Genomic DNA, 19,658 nt, shown 5'->3' on the forward strand with positions numbered 1-19,658 from the left:
CCTGGGGGAGGAACCGGGGGGGGAAACGTAGGGAAGGAAGGGGGATATGAAAGAGCCCGGGGGAGGGAAGGATGCCGGAGAGGGAAGGAGGGGGGATATGAAAAAGCCCGGGGGAGGGAGGGAGGGATGCCGGGGAGTCTGGTCTAGGAATTGGGGACGGGAGGATGAGGGGAAGGAGGGGATGGGAGGGAGCCCGGGCGAGGAACGGAGGGAGCCTGGGGGAGGAACGGGGGGGAAACCTAGGGAAGGAGGGGACGCCGGGGAGCCCGTCCGAGGAACAGGAGGCGAGAGGAGGGAGCCCGGGGGAGGGGGAAGGGTCTCTCGCAGCCCGCGGCGTCCCCCGGGCCGGGCTGCGGGGGCGTGCGCTGGCGGGCGGCGGCGGAGCCAATGCGCAGGAAGGGGCCGAGCATGTGGGGAGGTTGTTTACACCAGCCCGGCCCCGGGAGCTTTAACCCGGCCGGCGGCGGGCGCGCAGCGGGGCTCCGGACGCCGTGAGTAGCGGGGCGGCGGCGGGCGACCCCCCCCCCCCCCCTTCCACCCAGCCGGGCAGCGCGGGGTGCGGGGGTGAGAGAGGGGAAAAAAAAAAAAGAAAAAAAAAAGAAAGGAGGAGGGGGGGAAAAAAGCCAAGAAATGCTATTAATAAAGAACCCGCGCGCGGGAGCGCTGGGTCCCGCCCGGCCCCGCCCCGCCCGCCGCTCCAGCCCGGCCGCGCCTACGGGAGCGCCGGCACGGGGCGCCCGGCCGAGGTAAGAGCCGGCCCCGGCCCCTCGCCGTGTCCCCCCCGGGGCGAGCGGCCTCCTCCCCCGCCCCGCCGCGGGGCAGCCCCTTCCCCTCCTGGAGCGGTGCGTGTGGTGTCTGTCCACCCCCAAACCACCCCCCCCCCCCCCCGTCTCCAACCGGTACAACCCCTCCCCGGGGCTGCCCGGTGCGTGCAGCAGCCCCTGTCCTGTCCCCACGGTGTGTGCCCCCTCCTGCCCCCGGTGCATCCTGTTCCTCCCTGTGCTGCATGCACAGCACCCCCCTACCACTCAGTGCAACCTCTTCCCCGAGGCTTGCCCCCCCCCCCCCCCCGCCCCCCCCCAACTCCTGCCTGGTGCATGCACGGATCCCCCGGTGCAAGCCTTTCCCTCCCACCCAGTGGATGTGCCTCTCCCGGTCCATATTCCTTCAGCCTAGTGTGTGCACAGCCTCCCACCCCCACTACAGTCCCCTCCCTCCCTCCCACCCGGCGTATGCGCCCCCTCCCCCCCCTCCCCGGTGCATGCACAGCCCCCTACTGCAACCCCCGTTACCCCCCTCCCCGGTGCATGCACAGCCTCCCAGTGCACCCCCGTTACCCCCGTCCCCGGTGCATGCCCAGCCCCCTAGTGCAACCCCTTTACGCCCCTACTCGGTGCATGCACAGCACCCCAGTGCACCCCTTTAACCCCCTCCCCGGTGCATGCACAGCCTCCCAGTGCAACCACTTTACCCCCCTACTCGGTGCACGCACAGCCCCCCAGTGCACCCCCGTTACCGCTTCCCCGGTGCATGCAAAGCCCCCTAGCGTAACCACTTTACCCCCCTACTTGGTGCATGCACAGCCCCCCAGATGCACCCCCGTTACCCCACTCCCCGGTGCATGCACAGCCTCCCTAGATGCAACCCCTTTACCCCCCTCCCGGTGCATGCACAGCCCCCCCAGTGCACCCCCGTTACCCCCCTCCCCGGTACAACCCCTTTACCCCCCTACTTGGTGCATCCACAACTCCCCAGTGCACCCCCTTTACCCCCCTCCCCAGTGCATGCACAACCCCCCAGTGCACCCCCTTTACCCGGTGCATGCACAGCCCCCCCGGTGCAAACCCCGTTTCCAGCCTCCCATCCCACCTCCCGGTTTTCCCCGGTGCGTGTGTGTGTCCCCCCCCTTTCCCGTGCGTGTCCCCCGCTCCGCACACACGTGCCCTGCCCGGTGCCGCCCTCCTCTGCAGGCCTGGACACAAACGCCTCCTCCTTCTCCTCCTTCCCTGCCATCTTCCCCGTGTGCCATGCAGGGACGCATGCCATGCACACACACGCGTGCAGGGACGCATGCCATGCACACACGCATGCCATGCACGCATGCCACGCACGCAGGCACGCACGCCATGCACACACACATGCACACGTGCCCTGTCTCCCGCTGCACGCTCATGCCAGTGCCCGCACCAAGGCTTCGAGTCACGCTCCCTCCGGCACCGCTGCCAGAAAGCAGCTAACTCCCTCCCTTTCCTTCCTGGCTGCCCTCGCTGCCGGGGCTGCCGGCGCACCGATGCCTGGGGAAGTCGCTCTGCCTGTGCCGGCGTTCCTGCCTGCGCCAGAAAATGCATTTTTAGGCAGGCAGGCATCCTCTGAAGGCGTCTTCTCTGGTATTGCCCGGGAGCGGCAAGCGCTGGCGTTGAGTGAGGGTCAGCAGAGCCCTTCCCTTCTGCTCTGAGCCTTCTGCTCGGGGACGTGGTCTAGTGGCAGCTAGGAATGGTTGGACTCGATCATCTCAGAGGTCTTTTCCGACCTGGTGATTCTGTGATTGCCGGTGCTGCTGGCAGGGATGCGATGCAGCCCTGCAGTGACACGTCCACAGGCGTAACCCAAGCCGTGAGCACCGATGTGGGATTAGGAGGAAAATCTTCATCAAAGTGCCTCTTCTCTATTATTGTCCATGTAGGTTGCGTTGCGGGTGGGTTTGGCTCCGTCGCGGGGTCTGTAGATCCTTATTGCTGCCTTTATTAAGAAAGACCCAAGCTTTGCAAACCGCTTGTTTCCCAGTCACATGTGCTGGTGGGCGTGGGGCCGGAGTGTGGTTTGTAAAGGGCTTTCGGACTTTTTGGGATAAGAAGGGGCTTTTTGGAAACCGTGAGCTGTGGAAGAAGACGAAAGATTGAGGTTTACAGTCAATTACTGCTGTGTTTGGGGTCTCTTATAGGGCAGACTTTGCCATCTGGGTTGCTGATCCACGGTGCGTTGATCAGTGGCAGGAGTTAGGCTGGATTTGAGGGAATTTATTCCAAAACCATGAAAAAAATGGGGTGTGCTCTAATCACAGACTCTTTGAGGAGGGGATTTGTGCTGGTGGTCCAGTTTGTGCAGCACCATGGGTGCAGGAGCGGGTGTTCTCCTAGCAAACCCCGCTCAAACGGGAGCCGGGATGAGCACCAGGACACCCTTCCCACTTTGCACCCCAACCTTCCCAGCTTGCTAAATGAAGTATTCCTCATTTGCTACACGAGGTGCTTGCTTTCCCGAAACCTCTACCTGGGCTTCGCTCAGCCAGCAGCAGCAGCACCGGTAGGCGCAAGGGCTGAACGTTTTTCCCCAGCGAGAGCTGGAAAAACGCTGTGCAAAATACACGCCTGGCATTGAAGCAAGAAATAATTTGGGATCTGTGCCGGGTCTGACCCCTGCGGCGTGTGATTGCTAACAGCTGGGAGGGCTCGCAGCGGCACCACTGTGGCCTCCCAGCTCCTCCTGCGCCGCTGACGCTCTCCCAGCTCCCGCTCCTCTTCTTGCTTTGTGTTTTGGGGCTTGGGGGGAAGGATTTTTTGGGGTTGCTGTGTCACCCTTGCCTACGAGCTGAGCACCGAAGTGGGATCCAGCATTCCAGGGTCTCCTGGAAGCAGATGTGGCACCAAAAACTGGCTTTTGGAGGGTTTTCCTTCCCCTGGCTGCAGTTGCACGCCTCTCTCTCTCGTCCTTCCCGCTCCCCCACCCTGGGCCGGAGGGGGAAGGAAGGCGAAACGAAACCCTGAAGGAAATAAGAAGCAGCCTCCCACCTTCGGTGCTGCCCTTCCCACACCTGGCCCCTGGCCAAGCGCTGCCTTGGAACCAGCGTGCGCCAACCGTCGGGGACATGGCGGAGATTCCGTACCCTTTTCTATGCGGTGGTGGTGTTGATGTCGCTGCTTGAGCCCTTGGAAGGGCGATTCCCTCACCCCGGTGCCCAGGATATCTACCAGCGAGGGTTTAAGGTGATGTGGGAGGAAACGTGGTCTGGTGGTTAATTCCTGCGGCGAGGTGGAGGGGCTTCCCCGCAGCTTTGCTCAGGGATTTGAGGCAAACCGCTGCTTTTTGGTCTCCTTTCAGATGAGAAATAAAGTCTCAAATGGGTATATAAGAGTTTTGGGAGCAGAGCCACTTGGCCAGGTCACTTGTGTTCATCAGAAAACGTGTTGCATTGTGGAAGAAAGAGATTGTCAGATAGAGCGGGCTCCGGAGCATCCCCAGTGATGCTCAGGCTGCCCAGGGAAGGGGTTGAGTCACCGTCCCTGGAGGTGTTTAAGGCACAGGTGGACGAGATGCTGAGGGACATGGTTTAGTGTTTGATAGGAATGGTTGGACTTGATGATCCGGTGGGTCTCTTCCAACCTGGTTATTCTATGATTCAAATGCTGCCAGTTCCTGCGTATTCCTTGAGAGGAAAGCTGGGGGAGCGGCTCTGTTCAGCTGGCCGCTGCGGGCTCTTTGATCCTGCTCTGGAGGGAAGGTGGTGATGGCGGCGAAATCGCCGTGTGTTCTGCTAGACGGGCAGCCCTGGCACGAGGAGCTCTCCCTGGCACACCTCTTATCTGTCTCACCCCCAATCCTTTTCTTCCTGCTCTATTCTTTATGGCTTCTAAATAGCTGTTAATTTTCTACTCGCGGAGGACGGGGCTGAGTGCGTACAGTTATTCATAAAACCGCTTGTAAATCTTGGGCGTCCTTTGAAGCGGGACGTGGTTTGGAGTAACCCTTCCCAGGATAGTTGGAGGGTCAGGAGAAGCAATATTCCTACCTAGACACCCAGCAAAAACACAACTGACACCGCTGGATGGAGTAAGACAGCAAGTGCTGGAGCTATTGGGCTTATCAGGGCTGGGTGCATCGTTTGTGCCCCTGCCTGGGTGTCCCTTGGTTATAAGAAAACCTGTAAACATATGTTTATTTTAGAACAGCAGTAAAATCTACAAACCTAAACAAATGAGCCAGGCAAGTAGGCTTGCCAGCAGAGTCAGGGAAGGGTAGTTATTCTGGGGGCAAAAATAGGTGTTGGGTAGTTAGAGAGGTGGTTTAGGATAAATATGCTCCAAATTATTCCCTTTCTAACAAAGCAGTGCAGGAAGATTGTCCTATTTTATTGTCATATGGGCCCTAGGAGTGCTAGGTATGAGCCGCAAGCTTGGAGGAACCTCTTCCAAAAGCACAAGAGTGTCCCAAAAGGGGAACATCGGGGAGCAGCTGAGAAGTGGTGCTGGCTTTTGCTTCCAGAGAACTTTCTTCCCCTGCCGGGGTGCAGGCAAGGTTGTTGCAGGACCACGCTGGGTATGGACCCAAGTCTAGAGCTCACGTGTGATGAGCGCCAGCAGCGAGTTTCAGCCTGACAGGCAGGAATAGCTGTGATGGCATTGGGACTGCATGCCGGTGGCACCTTGAGAGGGACGTATGATAGACTCCTAGGGCTGTCCTGACTGCATCTGCAGGATTTCCTTTGGGTTATGCATCCCTTTCTTTCTAACCCCCCCTTCCAGAGGGGTTCAGAAATGACCATAAAGACAAGAGCCTGAGCCTGTCCCAGTGTCTCCCAGTTATCTTGGTGCCTGGGGGCTGAGCTCCTGGGCGTGCACGTTGGGATGCTGGAGCAGCAGAGAGCTGCTTTCCTGGCTCCTAGGGTGGTGGCGGGTGGGAAGACACCTGATGAACATCATAGTCCTTCCCCAGAGGTAACATTCCTGTGTCTCTCTTCCACAGTGTGTTGAAGATGGCGAGCGTGCTGTCCAGGCGCCTGGGGAAGCGCTCCCTGCTAGGCACCCGTGTCTCTGCCCCTGGTGTCCTGGCTGATGGGGTGCTGGTGGCCACCCAGATCCCCAGCTTTCAGCCTGACCTTGGCCGAGCATCCGTACTTACAGGGCCACAAGAGGATGGATCCTGCGTGCCGTCGGTGGAGGAGAGCAGCCAGGTACCCAGGTTCCCCAGCCCCAGCCACCAGCAGCTCCACGACGGGCAGCAAGTACGTAAGGAGGCTCTTGATGTCCTTGACTGGTGGGATGTGCTCCAATGTCACCTTCCCTGGAGATGTTTAAGAGACGGGTGGATGAGGTGCTGAGGGGCATGGTTTAGTGTTTGATAGGAATGGTTGGACTCGATGATCCGGTGGGTCTTTTCCAACCTGGTGATTCTATGATTCTATGGGTGGTTCTGGGATGGAATAAAACTTCCAAACCTCTTCTAATGTAAGGTGCAGCAGGAATCTGTAGTTACTGAGAGCTGTTAAGTGGGTGTTGGCGTTAATGCACTTGTCTGACGGCATGGCAGCTCAAGCAGAGATCCATCTCCTCCAGGAGATCCTTCCAATCCTGGCCAAAAGCAAGTCTCCAGAGAAGAGGGTAAGGAGACCTGCTGCTTCCTCCAATATTCTCCAGTTGTTTCAGGCTAAGGGAAATGGGAAATGGTTTCTATACATTTAGTGACTCCCAATGCACTTCTCTTCCATAAACTTCCCCTATCTCCCCCTAACTCATGTGAACATCTCAGAGCTCAGTCTGCAGCTGGTTTTTTCTACAAGTTTGAGGGTCAATTGTGTGGATGTGAGCCAGCAATGGGTGCTTGCAGCCCACAAAGCCAACCATACCCTAGGCTGCATTCAAAGCTGTGGGACCTGCAGGGCCAGGGGGCGATTTTCCCCTTCCACTCCACTCTCATGAGACCTCACCTGGAGCCCTGTGTCCAGTTCTGGAGTCCTCAGCACTGGAGAGACATGGATCTGCTGGAGTGAGCCCAGAGAAGGCCATAAAAATGATCCAGGGGCTAGAGCACCTCCTGTCCGAGGACAGGCTGACAGAGTTCGATTGTTCCACCTGGAGAAGAGAAGGCTGTGGGGAGACCTTCTAGCAGCCTCCCAGTATGGAAAGGGGCTCCAGGAAAGCTGGGGAGGGGCTCTTGATCCAGGAGTGCAGGGATAGGATGAGGGGGAATGGTTTGAAGCTGAAAGAGGGGAGATTGGGATGAGATCTGAGGAAGAAATGTTTGCTGTGAGGTTGATTAGTCCCTGGCTCAGGTTGCCCAGAGAAGTGGTGGCTGCCCCTTCCGTGGAGGTGTCCAAGGCTGGGTGAGGCTTTAATCAACCTGATCCAGTGGTAGGTGTCCCTGCCCGTGGCCAGGGGTTGAAACTGAGTGTGTTTTAAGATCCTTTCCAACCCAAACCAGTCCATGATTCTATGGTGTCTGTGGTGAGAAAGCTCTTAGGGAAGACTGAGGTGCAATGGCTCATCCAGAAAGGGTGTTTAGTCCTGCCGCATCCTGCCATTTCTTGTGTCCTGGGCTCCTGATGCTTAGGAGGGCCGTGCCTTGGCCAGGATGTGGCTGGGGTAGGGAATGATGCTCATTCTCGATCCCACCAGAACGGTTAATCCCTGGCCAAGCAGCACTGTCCAAGGGGAACCACGCGCTGCTGACGTAGAGCCCATTTCTTGGCTGCTACCTGCAGAACGGTAATAGCTTTTCTGGGCAGAGCTTGTGAAATGGAGTGTAAATAAGGCTCTTGTTTGGTTGCCTGGCTCCTCCTGCCCTGTGTTTATTAGCCGCAGGACTGAGAGCTGTTTTCTCCTATGTGCTCCACTTTGGAGGATTTTGCTTTCTTGCTTTGCTGCTGGGAACAGCATAAAAATAGTGGTGGGATCTCTTCATCTTGCAGCAACAGCCGGGACCTGCACCGGTGGCTCTGCGAACCCAAAGGAGATGTTGGTTCCTCATGCTATGCACTGTTTGGGGAAGAGCCAGTGTAGTTCATGGAGATGCTTTGCTCCTTGTTTTCAGAAAGCAGGGTCAGGGTTTTCTGCATCCTGATCCTTGTGTTGGTCCCTCTTTAACCATGGTCCGGCTGTCGGTGGCTTTATCTGCCCTAGTGTTTCTGCTGAAGGTCCCACCTGAGATGGTCCCACAGGCTCCTCCCTGGTCTGGTTACGAGTACACCTCTCCATTCCGTGTCAGCTTCTCTGGATGACACTCCTGTTCCTATAAATAGCCGGAGACACATGTAGCGTGTTTTGACACAGCTACATTTCCATTAACAGAAGTAGAATCATGGGTGGTAGCGATGGGAAACTGTCCATCAGGAGCTGGGACGCTGGGAAGGAGGAGGAGGTGAGGTTTGCACCGCTCCTTTCCTTGTCTGAAGGAGGCAGGGTGTGAATTGAGGATCACTTTGCCCAGGAAACCTCTGTTCTGTGTCCCTCTGACTTTTTATCATTTTGTCTACGTACTTAGCCAGAGTGTGTGATAGTTGTGGGAGTCCTTGCGGCAGGATGGCATGAGAACAAAGCTGAAGCAGACAAATTAATTGGAGGAGAGTCCACCCAAAGTCACGACACTCAGGGAGGTAGCTGATACTGGCTCAGGAAATCCCTCAGCTTGGGATTGCTGGAGTCAAGGAGCTTGTGCCTGGGAAGAGCGGATCTCTTGGTGATGGGGTTGGGATGAGTCCTGGCATCCCTCCGATTTGCTGTGACAGGGCGTGTCTGAAGTCCAGTCCCTTCAGGACAAGCTTTGCCTTTGTCCCGAAACCCTCTGGGGCGGAGGATGAGGAGGAGAGGGATCCTGTGCCAGGTGAAGCCTTGCTTGTGCTGCAGCAGGGCATCCCCTGGGAGCAGCGGGACAGCAGGTGGCCCTGACAAACCATCCCTCGTGTCTTTTTCAGGTTCTCGTCACCTCCAACGGGCAGGAGTGCACCGGTCTCGTGGAGCAGCACAACCCGCTGAGTGACCAGGTGAAGGTGGTGCTGCCGGAGCAGGGCTTGCAGGCGTGCTGGAGGGTACAGGACGTGCAGGCAGATGCGCTTCAGCCCCCCACCCTGCCCACAGCCGGTGGTCCTGGCCCCGCCGAGGTGCTGCAGAGATCCGTATCCAGCAGTATCGATGTACCCAAGAGGTTTGTGCTTTTGGCTGGTGGTATCTCAGGCAGGAGAGGGGCTCCCAGCAGCTCCTGCAGCGCTTGCACTTGGTGTTACACCAGCAGAGAGCGGCAATATATCTGCCTTCCCAGTGCAGGATTATCCAGAGAATGGTTAAATGTAGGATTAAGGGGATTTTCCATTTATTTTCTTCCAAATGGGGAGGAAAAACATCCTTCCCAAAGACTTAGACATGGCTCAAAGTTTATAGGGGGAGCTGGTGGTGGGGAACCTGTGCTGCTGTTGCATGTTGGGTGCCTGATGGCTCACAGGGTTGCTATCTGGGCTGTTCTTTTCCACTGTGTGTTTCACATCTCCTCATCGTGCAGGAAAGCCGACGCCGCTGTGGAGATGGACGAGATGGTGGCAGCCATGGTGCTGACAAGCCTTTCCTGCAGCCCTGTGGTGCAGAGCCCTCCCGCTGGTGACAGTGGCATCCCCCGTGAGTGTGCATGTAACATAAACAGATATATTTATTAAGAAACCCAGCATCTGCAACAAAAAGATGTGGAGAAACATGACCATGCCATTTGGATCTAGGTGCCAGGGCTCTTGCTCACTGCAGAGGTGCTTTGCCTGGTGCCAAATACCTGCTAGGAGAGGGACTGCTCTGAGCTGGGGGTGGCCGAGAAGCAGCACCAGGATCCTGGTGGAGCCTCCAGGTGACGGCTCCGGTTGGAGCCGAGCAAGCTGGGACACCCCTGGTGGCGCAGTGCGGGTAACCCTGCTCTCTGCAGCCACCCCAGGGGTCTGGGGAGCCCCGCACAGGAGTCCCGGCATGGGGAGCACCACCCGGTCACTCCTTTTTTTAGAGGCAATTTCATTCTCGAGGAGTCAAATGCAGCCGGAGGGATAAAAATAGCTGCCTGCAGGCGTGGGAAATGTGACTGCTCTGGTGCTGGCTGCTCGCCGTGTGCCGGCTGTGCCCACGGGATTGTGCTGATGCCAAGGAGGTTAGGGAGGGGAAAAAAGGGATAAGCAACCCAATAATTGGGAGCTGGCACTGGGCAAAGGTGCAAAAAGGCTTCCCTTCACCAAGTTTAAAAATAAATAAATAAATGGAGACAAACTGCTGTTGCACATTATCCAGCCTCGGGGCTGGGTTCTACCCTGGGGGCGTTTGTTTAGCCCCAGGCTGAGAGTGGCAGTGTGTGTCCCTTCCCTGCAGCCTCACGGGTGGCATGCGATCCCTGGAAGGAGAGCGGTGACGTCTCGGACAGCGGCAGCAGCACCACCAGCGGGCACTGGAGTGGGGGCAGCGACATCTCCACCCCCTCGCCTCCCCACCCCGCTGGCAGCCCCAAATACTCCAGCGAGGCCCTGAGCTCCCCCCAAGTGGATGACGGCTTCGAGACTGACTCCGACCCTTTTCTCCTTGACGAACCCGCTCCGCGCAAGAGAAAGGTACTGATGCTATGGGGGTGGTCCCAGCACCAGTGGCTCGAGCTGAGCTGGTGTCCCGTGGAGGGGACGCTGCTGCTGGGCAGGAGGTGACATGAACCATGTCTCCACCAGAACTCGGTGAAGGTGATGTACAAGTGCCTGTGGCCAAGCTGCGGCAAGGTCCTGCGCTCCATTGTTGGCATCAAGCGTCACGTCAAGACCCAGCACCTTGGGTAAGTTTACACAGAATGGTTTGGGATGGAAGGGACCTTAAAGCCCATCCAGTTCCAACCCCCCTGCTGCGGGCAAGGACACCTCCCACTGGATCAGGTTGCTCAAAGTCCCATCCAACCTCCTTGACCTCTGCTTGACCGCTGAAGGCGCGCACCCTCCTGCTGTGTAACGTGTAATTCCTGCAGTGAATATTCTCAGTAGGGGAGATCATGGCCTTTGTACACTGAGTTTGGCAGCTCTCAGCTGAGCAGTCTGTGTCACCGAAGCCACTATTGTGCGACACCTTCAGGGATCCCAGGGCTTTCTGGGAGGCATGGGAGCCCTGTCTGGGCTTTGGGATTGCCCAGCTTGGGTGTACATTTTGCACTCGAGGTGGGTTCGGGTTGCACCAAGCCCTGGGCTCCTGGGAAGAGGCAGAAAAGCAGCAGCCTGGCTGGACTTCGCAAGCGCTGGCAGCCTGAAAGCTGTCGGCTGCAGCGGCAGCTGGCTCCAGCTCGGCCGTCGGTGCTGGCATGGACACCCAGACTTCCCTTCAGCAGTTTGCTTTGCTTTGTGCTGATCTCTTGTGAATCTCCCCCAAAACCAAAGCGGTGAGGATGTAGGATCAGCTTTGCTTTGGTCTCCTCTTGTGGCCCTTCTTACCCCGATCTCAGTTTTCTCGTGCTTTTTTCCCACGTTTTCTGGTGTGTATTATCCCCCTCCTCCCTCGCAAAGGCAGAAGGGTTGCGATGCAGCGGGCAGTGTTGGACTGCCATCCAGTGCTGGATAAATGTACTGGGAAGAAAAGAATTACTTCAGGGCTGTTTCCTGCTGGGTAAACTGCAGGGCTCTGTCCACAGCTGTGCTAAGTGAACTCGATTAGAAATGAGCAGGGGATTTTCAGTGGCATTCAGTCAATGTGGCAGTGTTTTTAAAGGCCCTGGAAGACGTATTGATCTTCCTAGGAAGTGCGAAGTGCTGCTGCAGGGACAGTGGCTGTTGTTGATGCTTTGGAACCCGGGAGCGGAGCTGCTTTGCCTCGCAGGGCAGAATTGCTCTCGCCCTGGGAAGTCAGGGGCTGATCGCCCTGATGGCAACGAGGCCGCCTTTTCACCCTCTTTCCTCTCTGGCAGGGATGGTGCAGACTCTGACCAGCGGAAACGGGAGGAGGATTTCTACTACACCGAAGTGCAGGTGAAGGAAGAGCCAGCGCCGGAGGCGGCCACCGCCACCAGCCCCACATCCGCGTCTGCCCCCATCATCATCCAGCAAGCCCTGGCAAAGCCAGAGGCGCTGCTCGTGGAGCAGCCGGTGCTGGAGCCCACCCTGGCCAGCAGTGCCCTGAGCCAGTCTGCCCCCAGCTCCTTCTGGCACATCCAGGCGGATCATGCCTACCAGGTGAGCTGGTGGCATCTCCTGGGGCCGGGTCACCTCCCAAAAATCTCGCCAGGGAGCACGTTGTGATCTGGTTTGCTCTGCGAGTTCCCGCTGCGGCAGGGATGTTTTATTTCCGCCCCGCAGCACAGAGAAGCTTCGGTACCGGTGTGACACTTCCCTGCCTGGCTGTCTTCCAGCCTCTGAGCAAACAGCTCCGTTAACGCCTGGTTAGGGGGACCCCGTGTGCTCCTTCTGCAGCCGTTCCCTGGGCCGAGGGGGAACCGCCGGCCTCTGCTCCCATGCAATTACCCCATGCTGGTATGCAACACGCCCTGCTGCTGGCAGATAACGCGGGCTGGAATGCAGCCGTGCTGGATCCTGCACGTCTCCCGCTGCATGCACTCCGGGACATGGGCTTTTGAGGCCCAGGAAACCTGGAGACTCGGAGCAGTGGCCCCATGGGCACCCTGGACCAGTTGTTTTTGTCCCAGGGCCTGCCTGAGAGCCGAGCATTGTTCTGGAGCTGCAAACTAGTACAGGGACAGGGCATACGGATCCATAAGTTTCATGTATATCCATTCCGATCCCGAGGAATGAATGTGACATCGTTTAGAAGCAGAAAGCCTCTGTGAAAAGGTGCAAAAATACCTATATACAGACCAGATGATGGGTGATGGGACAAGAAGGAATCATGTCAAGCTGTGTCAGGGGGCGTTCAGATTGGACATTAGGAAAAAATTCTTCACAGAAAGGGTTCTCAAGCACTGGCAGAGGCTGCCCGGGGAGGTGGTTGAGTTCCCATCCCTGGAGGTCTTTAAAAGGTGGATAGATGAGGTGTTAGAGGACATGATTTAGTCGTAGACAGGTACGGTTGGAGATAATGATCGCTAAGGTCTTTTCCAACCTAGTGATTCTATGATTCTAGGATGGTACATGTGGTTTAGTGTTGCAACCAAAAGCAATTGCGGGAGTGAAGAGGCTGCTGTGCCATGCCCCGTGTTAGCAGGATCCTATGCTGGAGGAATGGCTGCGCAGGGATTTCCATCCCACCCTGGTGCTCCCGGGGCTAACGCTGACTCCTCTTTTCCCCCACAGGCATTGCCCTCCATACAAATTCCAGTGTCCCCCCACATCTTCACCAGCATCAGCTGGGCTACTGCCACCTCAACTCTCCCGTCCCTGTCCCCGGTGAGTCCTGCGTGCGTTTCCCTTGTCCTTTAGCGATGCAGCGTTGTGCTGGGGATGGAGGGGACCTCACCTCTGCTTTCTCACTCCCTGCTTTAAACATCCAGATTTGTGAGCTGAGGCACTCGTGTCTCCCGCTTCCCTGTTGCAGTCCCAGGGGCTGTGTGGGCTGGCGAGAGACTGCATCCTCCCATTTGCCTTTTGACACCTGATTTTCCACAGGTGAGGAGCCGGTCGCTCAGCTTCAGTGAACCCCAACCACCAACGCCGATGCTCAAGTCCCACCTGATTGTCTCCTCTCCGCCCAGGGTGTCCATCAGCAGCAGGTAGGGATCCTGTGGGCTGGAGGGAAGCAGAGGTGGAGCCTGTCAGCTCTGCTGAGCTGCATCAGAACGATGCTGGGCTGTCATTATGGGGCCTTTCCATTAGATACACGGCTTGGGCAAGAGTGGCTGGAAAGCTGCCCAAAGAAAAAGGCCCCAGGAATGGTGGTCAACAGCGGCTCAGGTGGCCAAGAAGGCCAGCAGCATCCTGGCTTGGATCAGCCATGAGGTGGCCAGCAGGAGTAGGGAAGGGATTGTCCTTCTGCACTTGGTGCTTGTGAGGCCGCATCTCAAATCCGGGGTTCAGTTTTGGGCCCCTCACGCCAGGAAAGGCTGGAGTTGAGGGGCTGGAGTGTGTCTGGAGAAGGGGAACAGAGTTGGGGAAGGGTCTGGAGCCCAGGGGTTGTTTAGTGTGGAGAAGAGGAAACCTCATCGCTCTCTGCAGCTCCTGGAGAGGATGTTGGAGCTAGGTGGGTGCTGATCTCTTCTCCCAAGTAACAGGGGATAGGATAAGTTGCTCCAGGGGCAGTTGAGGTAGGATATTAGGAACAATGTCTTTACTGTAAGAGTAATGAGTCCTTGGCAGAGGCTGCCCAGGGCAGTGGTGGAGTCCTCGTCCCTGGAGGGATACAAAAACCATGTTGCCATGGCGCTTTGGGACAGGGTTTAGTAGGAACTGTGGGATTGGGCTGGATGAATCTAGAAATCTTTTCCAACCTTCATGATTTTGTTCTGCGACGAGTGAATAAATGTTATTTTTCCCTCTTCCCCTTTTGCAGGAAGGTCCGTGGTGAAGCCAAGAAGTGCCGTAAGGTGTACGGCATTGAGCACCGGGACCAGTGGTGCACAGCCTGCCGGTGGAAAAAAGCTTGCCAGCGCTTCCTGGACTGAGCGCAGCACTGCAGTGCCGCGTCCCTCCCCTGCTCCTGCCCGCGGAGCACCGGAGTCCCTCACTGCTGCAACCAGGGACCTTGGAGGTACCTTCTGTGACCCCAGAAGACACCTCCAGAGCTGCGTGTAAATTCCTCCTCCTCCTGTATATTGTACAGCTGCTGGGTTTGCTCTTTTTGTAAAGACCTCTTTTCCAAGTTCTTTCTTTTTTTTAAAAGAATATCTCCCTTTGTTTGGTAAAAGCTGGGAGGGAAGGATGCCGGTGCCTCGGGGTTCAGGGGAGATTGTAGGCGATTTGGGGACCAAAGAGCTTCCTGCATTTCCCAGATCAGCCCTAAAATCTCCCAAACCATCACAGTGTGACTGGGTGAGGCATTGAGGCAGCTTCCCCTCTCCTTTGACTACCTAGAAAGTGCAAATCCCACGTATCCTTTAAGGGAGGGGGTTGGTGACACAGCTTTAAAAAAGAAATCCTGTTGGATTGCCACAGGCAAGGCAGGAGTGGGTCTCGAGGCAGGACTTGGAGGTTTCTCTCCCTGCCTGGATGTCATCTTTGCTCATGTCACATCACAGCATTAGCCTGAACTTATGTGTTCCTCTGATCAGTTTCATTGCATCGGTTTTGGAGGCTTTTTGGGGGAGAAAAACCTCAAAAACATCTTAATCAGGAAAACTATGAGGAATTTTAAGGCAAAACCTGGTGTTGTTCTTTTTTCAGGCTTTGTAGGTCTTCTTAGCTCCCTGAAATACCTACATTGTGGCCCTCGCTGTGGCTTTCCAAACCAGTCTGAGCAGTTTTATTTTGTAATTAATAGTTCCACCTGTAAATGCAGCTTGGAGGACTGGGAACGGCTTTCCCTTAGCATCCCTGTCCGGCCACAGTTCAGCAAAACACTTCAGTATTTGCTTTCAGATCCCACAGAGCCTGTTGGGAGTCAGTTTCCTGACTTCCATCCTTTAAAACCTGGATTCTCCCAGCCTGGATTGCTGCTGCTTTCCTGTCACCGTGGCGGCGGTCCCACGTACCCCAGCATCGCTGGTGAGACGTTGCGCTTGCTGTCGGGCTGGGATGTATGCAGCCAGAGAGCTGGATTGCCCAGTTGGCTTTCTCCCTCACTGGGATTCGGATTTGCATTACTTTTCTGCTGCGTTTTTGATAATCATGGGCCATAACCCGCAGCCTTCGAGCCGAGAGCAATCCCTGCACGCGGCCTGCGCCCGGGGTGCTTTTAAGACTCGGCTTTCCCTATGAAAATGAATCAGGTGGCTGGGAGAGTCTGATATTGCTCCTGGATTGATGTGAGCCCCGTTGTTGGGTTTGGGTAGGCAGGCAAAGCGGGTTGATACCTATGTATGTGTTACGGTGCTTGTCAACGTGTTTGGGTATGTTTTTTGTTGTTGTTCGTTTGTAATTTTGTACATATGAACAGTCTCTCATCCTGCAACCTGATCTGCTCTCTGCTATCCAGCTGGTGGATGCAAACTTTGGAAAGCAGGAGCACAACTCCCTAGGCAGGGTGCGAGCCCTCGGGATTAAATCTCTGGCTGGGTCTGGCTGGCCTGCCTCAAATTCCCTGGGAGGGAAGAGGCTCCTGGAGAGCCACTTGCTCAAGTTCCCATCCCTGGTGTTAGGAGCAAAACGTCGGGACAAGCTTTTTCCCTCTCCCACCAGTGTTGGAGACTCTGTGCAGTTCCTAGGTTGAGTGTTTTATGGCAAGAATGACTTCCCAAAGTGCGTCGCAGGGTGGAGCTCCGCATCCACAGCTCTGCTAACAATCATTGCGGGGGCGGAGGGGGTGGTTGCACTACTCAAAAATAGATTATTTTTTTTTTTAATTAAAAAGACCCTGCGCCTTTGCTGCTCTCCGGTGTCCAAATAGCTGAGCTGGTGACATCCATCCTGCATCCCCGGAGCTCGGTGTATTTTTCCTTTTGGGAAGGGCCCTGTGGTGCTGCGGTGCAGGCAGGTTTTTAGTGATGCCAGAGGTGAAGGTGGCTCTTGGATCAGTCACACATTTTCCTTTTCCAAAGCCCGGCTCAAAGCAGCCCCCAGAGCATGGCAGGAAAAAAAAACCAAATAGGTGGATTTGTGCTTTCCTCAGCCCTTGTGCCTTTGCCCCGCAGCTCGGAGACACACAGGCAGGACCGGAGAGTTTACCTCTTTACTTTTTATGCCCTTTCTGCCCCAGCCAGGGCCAGATCTGCGCCAGCACTGGCCGGACACAACTCTGCTCCCAGCAAAATCACTCAGGAAATGTCAAACAAGCCATCCAGGGGCGACATCGGGGTGCAGCATCACCCCGGCTTGGAGACTTCATCCCCTCAGACCCAGGACGTAGCATCAGGCACCCCAGCCCTTCCAGGCATAGAGGGTTTTCACTGGTGGGAGCTTGGGTGTCTGGAAAATGAAGCAAAAATTTTGGCTTTTCTGTTAAAGATGCTTTTTTATATGAAAAAAAAAATATAAAAAAAAAAAGGCATCACTGGACCTATTCTGCTGGCAAATATGGGGGGTGCAGCCCCCACTGCCCCTCAAGGTGCCACCTCCTCCTGCAAGCACACAGCACTTACTGTCTGGCAGCCGGCAGGGGTCATCTCCTGTAAAAATATTTTATGCCAGGTTGTTTTGTGGGGAGTCAGGAGGTGTGTGTAGCTTCTTTTCCAACAACTTTTGCGGTGCAGATTTAACAGGACAAAATTGTCCTTGTGTTCATGGCTCTTTTCCATTTTTAACGGAGAAACTGGTGCAGGGTGGGGTGGGTTTTTTCCTTCTGGTTTGGGAGTATTTTGCAATTTTTACACTTTTTAAAAGCAAAAACTGCGTGTTTTTCCAGAGGTGACAGCAGGCATCCGCCACATCTGTCAGATCAGCTGGCACTGGATATAGAATTTTTGCCCCTTTCCCTGTTACTTCCCCCTCCTATTATTTTTTAACTCCCTTCCAGCTGCCTCCTGGCTGTTGGACTTTTCCTCCTGACACTAGTATCCCTGGTCTCACCTCTTCAGCCCCAGCCGTGGGTAACCCCAACCTGTAAATCCAGCTTGGAGAGTTTTCCCTTATCCATCAGGCTGTCTCCTGGAGCATGTCTGTGTATGTATATAGGAACCTCTTAATCAGGCACTAATTAATGAGAGGCTGCTCCCCGCTTTCCAGCCAGGACACCACTGCCGGTGGGGGGCAGTTGGTTTAGCATAGGGTGATCCCAGTGCCATTGGAAGGAGATTTTACGGAGGTATTGGGACTGGGAAAGGGCTGGGGACACTCGTCACCGCGGCCGTGCCCCCGTGGGGCCACCGGCCGCCCAGAGACTGTGCTGTATCAAGTGAATTTTCTGTTGTCTTGGAGCTTTTCTCAGCTGTCTTCCAAGTATTATTTTTATTGTTAAAAAAAAAAGCAAACAAAAGAGGAAAAAAAAAGGTTAAAGAATTAAAATACAAATGTGAAATGTAATTTTTACAGCAGCAATATGAAAATATATTTTATAAGAAATAAAAAGAAAATTTGCCTGGTAGTTCGCTGGCTCCACCTTGTCATAGAATCGTAGAATCTTTTGGTTGGAAAAGACCTTTGAGGTCATCAAGTCCAACCATACCTGTCCACTACTAAACCAGATCCCTGAGCACCTCATCTGCCCGTCTTTTAAATCCGTCCAGGGATGGAGAGTCCACCACCTCCCTGGGCAGCCTCTGCCAGCGCCTGAGAACCCTTTTGGCAGAGAACGTTTTCCTAATGTCCAATCTGAACCTGCCCTGGCGCAGCTTGAGACCATTTCCTCTTATCCTATTGTCTGTCACCTGGGAGAAGAGACCAGCACTTACCTGGCTCCAACCTCCTTTCAGGCAGTTGTAGACAGCGATGAGGTCGCCCCTCAGCCTCCTTTTCTCCAAGCTAAGCAACCCCAGGTCCCTCAACTGCCTCTCGTAACACTTATTCTCCAGACTCTTCCCCAGCTCTGTTCCCCTTCTCCAGACATGCTCCAGCCCCTCAAGGTCTTTCTTGGAGTGAGAGACCCAAAACTGAAACCAAGATTTGAGGTGCAGCCTCACCAGTGCCAGATGCAGGGGGATGATCCCTTCCCTGCTCCTGCTGGCCACCCCATGGCTGATCCAAGCCAGGATGCTGTTGGCCTTCTTGGCCACCTGGGCCACTGCTGGCTCATGTTCAGCTGATGTTGACCAATATCCCCAAGTACTTTTCCTCTGGGCAGCTTTCCAGCCACTCTTCCCCAAGCCTGGAGCGCTGCATGGAGTTCTTGTGTCCCAAGTGAAGGACCTGGCACTTGGCCTTGATGAATCCCATCCCGTTGGTCTCAACCCATGTATCCAACCTGTCCAGATCCCTTTGGAGTCTCCTGACCCTCCAGCAGATCGACCCTTCCACCCAGCTTCGTGTCATCCATGAACTTACTAAGGGTGCACTCATCCAGGTCATTATTAAAGACATGGAACACAACTAGACCCAGGTAAGAAATGGTGTCAAAGGCTTTACTTTGTATTTCCAGACCAGGTCCCGGAGGTGCCAGAACGGAGACAGGAGCCCTTTCTCCAAAGCTTTCCCTGCCAGAAGCTCAGGAAGGCCCTTGGCACAACCATTCCTGGCACCACTAGATAGCAGTGTCTGCCTGATGCTGGCAGCGCGGCTCCTCCACCGGCTGCAGGTGCCGTGCTTCCTTCTTTTTGTTGTTTTTTTCCCTCAAAACCCTGAATTCATCCCATTTTTAACCTGGAATCTACATTAATATGTGCTAAGCCTGGCTGTTCTTTAATCAGGAGACTTAGCAGTCTTACCAGCCAGAGCCCTCCCTCACCATGAGTCGAACATTGAGCAGAGAAGCTGCATTTCATAGAATCATAGAATCACCAGGTTGGAAAAGACCCATCGGATCATCGAGTCCAACCATTCCCATCAATCACTAAACCATGTCCCTCAGCACCTCGTCCACCCGTCCCTTAAACACCTCCAGGGAAGGTGACTCAACCCCCTCCCTTTCTATACAGAAGGGATAGTTTTGCATAGAAATTATTGATAATTGTGGATAATTTTATATTTTTTTGTGCATGTTGAGGCAAAAAAAAGAGCTGGAAAAGGGGAAAAAAAGGATGGAAGAAGAGAGAGGAAGGATTTGGGGGGACGGAGAACAGAATGGGGCTGTGAAGGGGAGTGATGCCTCCCTTATGTAGGAAAGGAGAAAGAATCCTGGGAACACTGAACTGCTGCAATTCCTGCAGTTTCTGCAGGGCTACGGCTTGCTCCACCACAAGAAGGATGTTGAGGCTCTGGAGCGAGTCCAGAGAAGAGCAACAAAGCTGGTGAGGGGGCTGGAGAACAGGCCTTATGAGGAGCGGCTGAG

The 19,658-nt window shown here is 55.4% G+C and overlaps 1 protein-coding gene across 2 annotated transcripts; it reads left to right on the forward strand.

The window, feature by feature from the left end:
* The first annotated feature begins 356 nt into the window (after positions 1-356).
* Positions 357-17,808, forward strand: ZNF395 (zinc finger protein 395). Of its 2 annotated transcripts, none has more exons than XM_069850680.1 (10): positions 357-491; positions 5,740-5,998; positions 8,684-8,913; positions 9,265-9,377; positions 10,104-10,339; positions 10,451-10,551; positions 11,665-11,929; positions 13,004-13,096; positions 13,316-13,419; positions 14,196-17,808. In XM_069850680.1, the coding sequence occupies exons 1-10, from the start codon at positions 388-390 to the stop codon at positions 14,305-14,307; spliced, it is 1,617 nt and encodes a 538-aa protein (XP_069706781.1). In that variant the 5' UTR covers positions 357-387; the 3' UTR covers positions 14,308-17,808. The 2 variants fall into 2 exon arrangements, with proteins under 2 accessions (XP_069706781.1, XP_069706782.1); XM_069850681.1 differs by lacking the exon at positions 357-491 and adding an exon at positions 3,886-3,983.
* The last annotated feature ends 1,850 nt before the right edge of the window (positions 17,809-19,658 follow it).

This window comes from Phaenicophaeus curvirostris, chromosome 2 (genome assembly GCF_032191515.1).
Source record: "Phaenicophaeus curvirostris isolate KB17595 chromosome 2, BPBGC_Pcur_1.0, whole genome shotgun sequence".
Classification (NCBI taxonomy): domain Eukaryota; kingdom Metazoa; phylum Chordata; class Aves; order Cuculiformes; family Cuculidae; genus Phaenicophaeus; species Phaenicophaeus curvirostris.

Excerpts from the sequence above, each read along its gene's own strand:
- ZNF395 (XM_069850680.1), top strand. The coding sequence starts at position 388 with ATGCGCAGGAAGGGGCCGAGCATGTGGGGAGGTTGTTTACACCAGCCC. Across the intron at positions 9,378-10,103 it reads TGGTGACAGTGGCATCCCCC|CCTCACGGGTGGCATGCGAT; the intron begins GTGAGTGTGCAT and ends CCTTCCCTGCAG. Across the intron at positions 11,930-13,003 it reads AGGCGGATCATGCCTACCAG|GCATTGCCCTCCATACAAAT; the intron begins GTGAGCTGGTGG and ends TTTCCCCCACAG.